Source organism: Pinus tabuliformis, chromosome 8, assembly GCF_031772625.1.
Source record: "Pinus tabuliformis cultivar Carrire ecotype Pingquan chromosome 8, CPIR1, whole genome shotgun sequence".
Classification (NCBI taxonomy): domain Eukaryota; kingdom Viridiplantae; phylum Streptophyta; class Pinopsida; order Pinales; family Pinaceae; genus Pinus; species Pinus tabuliformis.
This window is the reverse complement of record NC_142294.1, coordinates 550,041,170-550,045,290: the sequence shown is the minus strand read 5'-3', so window position 1 is coordinate 550,045,290 and position 4,121 is coordinate 550,041,170. Positions and strand designations below refer to the sequence as shown.

The window sequence follows — 4,121 nt, the reverse complement described above, 5'->3', positions numbered from 1 at the left end:
GGACTGGATATTAAATAAATTTATTTTAATTTTATATTATTAATTTTAAAAATAATATAATTATTTATTTTAAATAAAGATTTAATTTGTCAAGTGTAAATTATTTTATGAATAGACATTAAATATTTTGTATAATTATTTAATTTTTATTTAAACTAATATAACAAAATTTCAACTTTAAAAATAAACAAAATTACACATCATATCATACTGACACTGAAATAAACCCAATGAGAAATCAACCCACTTGATTAGCATCCCATTGAAACCAGAGGCAACAGCTCAACAGAGCGACTGTAGTTACTAGTGGGCACTGTGAACTCACATTCCAGCTACTATGTAGTGTACGGTCAAGGAAGGTACTGCACTGCATCTTGTACGGAGCCCAGGGAGACATGGACGGTAAGGAACTTCGAGAAAATATGAAATCAGAAGGGCGGGCCCACGAGGGGCGGTGATGGAGATGGCAAGGAAGTCAGAGGGACAAAACACAGAAGAGTTGTTTGGACGTGGGGCGGAGTTCTGTAGCAGCAATGAAGTTCCATGCAAGGGCTCTGGCTAGTATGATGTCATCATTGAACAAAGTTTGGGTTCCTTCCCTTCCCTGATGGGGGTCTACTATCTTGATCTTGCTGCCCTTACTATGTTTGCAAGTGTTTTTGTCTCTCGAAATTTTGATTTTCCTTATTATATTTGGAGCAACATAAATGTTGTTTTAGTTATGGATGATGAACATATATACTGTTATAACTGTTTATTTTTTTCACGCAATATGGAGGTCTTATATAGATATGGCATGAAACCTTCTAGCTAAAACTCATATCTAGATGATATCATTTGATAAAACTACTATTTGTAAACAAATATATTGATTATTCACTTTTAATATCAACATTTTTTCATACTAAAAAACCCAAAAAAACTAGTAAAATTGGAAAATGAGAATTGTTCCAACTTCAAGATTATTTCTATTTCGTTTTGTTTTTCTATACACGTTCCTATCTATATGTGTTGAGCTGAGTAGTGGCATTAGCATTTTACACGTGCAAATGAACAAATTAGTGAACTAACATACGAATTTGGTAATCATGATTTTGATTATAATAGAGAAATAAAAAATTCACTTAACTTACATTATTTGATAAAATAATATAAATAATATTTTTCAGGAAAATAATAAAAAATTATACATAATCAAATTCATGACTGTAGTTTAATGAGGTTTCAAATTTGTTTAGAAAATATTAGAATTTTTGGTAAAATTTTGATAAAATTAGGTAGAAATTTTGGAAAATCTAGATTAAAATTGTCAAGTTTCAAAATTTTGAACCCAAGAATTTTTTATAGAACTGAATCTATTTCTATAGTAAAAAAACAACAAAATTCAAACAATTTTTTATCTATCGAATTCATTAAAAAAAAGACTAGATTTCCACATTTTTTAACCCAAGGTAAGTTTACCACTCAACGCCTTAAAAAAAGGACTAGATTTCCACATTTTTAACCCAAGGTAAATTTACCACTCAGTAGACAACGCCTCATAAATGCCACTCAGTAGACAACGCCTTATGAATGCCAGCTTATACCACATTTATTATTCTGTCGAATTATTTTTCTCAAGTGAGAATGCAACATAAGAGGGAAGAAAGTCTACGCAGACAATTTTCACCGCGTAAACATTAAAAGGAACGACGCGGTTTGACAGACGCTAACAGCTCACAGCTCAGCTGTATTTTTGCATCCCCGCACTACATACACTTCCCAACAGCTGAACATCAACCTACTAATATTAGTGAAAGAGGAAGCTGCCTCCGACCCAGGAATATATTCGCCGTTACATATATATATATAGAGAGAGATGCGTACTCCATAATCGTAAAACAGTACACACCCAATTCAGCTTTCCCAGATCTTATCCATCATACCGGCCCCATATCCCATTACTTTCGCTTTAGTATTATTATTGTTTGGGTGGGCATAAAATTCAATACATTCAATATCCTTATGTGATTATAGTATACATTTTGATATTAAGGGAATTCATAGTTATTTTCCAGAGAAGCCCAATGGTTTGCAGAAGTAAAGAATCAGAGTGCCACCAGAAGGTGTTGGTCGGATCGCAACAGCACTCAGAACGCAGAGAATGCCAAGTTTCTAGTAAAAGGAGGAGCAGAGGCTCTAGGCAGCCGAGTCAGTACAGAGGCATTCGGATGAGGAGTTGGGGATCATGGGTTTCTGAGATAAGGGCACCCCATCAGAAGACGAGGATCTGGTTGGGCTCATATTCCACTGCAGAGGCCGCTGCCAGAGCTTATGATGCAGCTGTCCTCTGTCTGAAGGGCTCCTCTGCTACCCTCAATTTCCCAGAATCTGCCACCACTATTCATCTTCCCCAGAGCTGCCAGCCACCATTGATGTCTCCGAGGTCTATACAAAAAGTTGCAGCTGCTGCTGCTTATGGTTATGATCCTAGTGCTACTTTTGATCTTGCAGGCTCCAATGGCGTTGGCTGTGCTGCTCAAAGCCTTCAAGATTCTTTAGCCTCCAATGTAAAAACAGCTGTTGGTACTGAAACAATGCCCAGTACTGGTAACAGCAATGACAATGTGGGTGCAGTAAGGGAGGAGAATTCATGGTTAGAGCAGCTGTTAGAGTCTCCCAGCAGTGTTGATAATTATGGGTATGATGATGAGATGATCTGCTGTGCATGGCTATCGTCTGATCTGACTCCATTGTCCAATTGGGTGGATGAGAGTTATGGTCCCGATCATTCTCAGGATTTCTGCAGCCTCTGGAGCTTCCCCTGATTTCTCCTCTGATTTGTATAAATTAGGCAGAATGTGCCTAATTTATTTACTTTTGGTTCTAATTTGATTTGATAGTATTTTTTCTTGTGTACACTGCAAATGCACTGTCACAGTTATACTCCTGTAATTAGTTACAGGCTATATAATTATACAGCGACTTCGTTCTAAGGATTATTATTTCTTCCTGAATCAGGATTTGTATGTACGTACTAATAAAAAGTAATTTCTGATATTATTATGTAAAATTTTGTTGTGCAATCTATATTCGTTATGCTCTGCCATGAGATTTTACTGAATTACTTTCCATAGCTGCCATTTCGCTGGTTGGACATTTTCACTGATACGTGGGGCGTGCAAAGAGCTCACCTCCTGATATTTTAGTTAGATATTTGAGTCCTCCCTGTGAATACCTTTGCGCTTTTTTGCTCTCGTTATTGGCGGATAGTCATTCCTACTCAGAGCGGGCATGTTTAACTCTGCATGATTCGAAGTAAGTTCAAAATAGTACGTCTTGCAACTTGAACTTTGTGTGGGTGCTCACTGCCCAGTAGTTTAGCTGTGTGGGGTACCACAGTGGATATATATATATATATATATATATATCCATGTTTCTTTATTGGTGCATTTTTTTTCTATATACGCTCTAAACCTTTTGCTTCGATATATTTTATCTTTTATGGAAATTATATATTCTAATTTTTTAAAACTTTATTGTTAGTTTCTGGTTTTATATATATATATATATATATATATATATATATTTTCTTTTTTACTCACATAGAGGGATGGGATGGTATCATTGGGATTCATAAACTTAGATTAAGTTTAAAAATCACAATTAATATTATATAAAAAAAAAATATTCACACATTATGTATATATATTTTAAGTATTATAATATTTTTAATATATTAATAATAAAAATATATTTTATTATTAATTTTAAATAAAATAATATTAATTAAGAAATTATGATTGTACTGTGACTTTTCATTTCTGAAAAGAATAAGTATTAAGGTATGATTAATATTTAAAAAAATATATCAATTTAATTTTTACAATTATGATATTTTAAGTAAATGTGTTATTTATATATATATATATATATATAATTAATGTTAATTATTGAGCCAAGAAAGTTTTTATATTGATTATTAAATAAGAAATTGAAATATACTTTAATAGATGTTAAAGCAAATCAAATTTGTAGAGGTGAAAATTTTATGAGTTAAAAATAAAAAAGAATTTTGCACAATTGAATTTGATAGAATTAGAATTAAACTGGATTTACATTTATTAAAAAAGTATAGATGT

General features: G+C 33.0%; 1 protein-coding gene across 1 annotated transcript; it reads left to right on the top strand.

The window, feature by feature from the left end:
• The first annotated feature begins 2,066 nt into the window (after window positions 1–2,066).
• LOC149236618 (uncharacterized) lies at window positions 2,067–2,807 on the top strand. The gene has a single exon (XM_089368977.1). The coding sequence runs from the start codon at window positions 2,067–2,069 to the stop codon at window positions 2,805–2,807; it is 741 nt and encodes a 246-aa protein (XP_089225103.1).
• The last annotated feature ends 1,314 nt before the right edge of the window (window positions 2,808–4,121 follow it).

Coding starts and splice junctions, on each gene's coding strand:
- LOC149236618 (XM_089368977.1), top strand. CDS start 2,067: ATGGTTTGCAGAAGTAAAGAATCAGAGTGCCACCAGAAGGTGTTGGTC.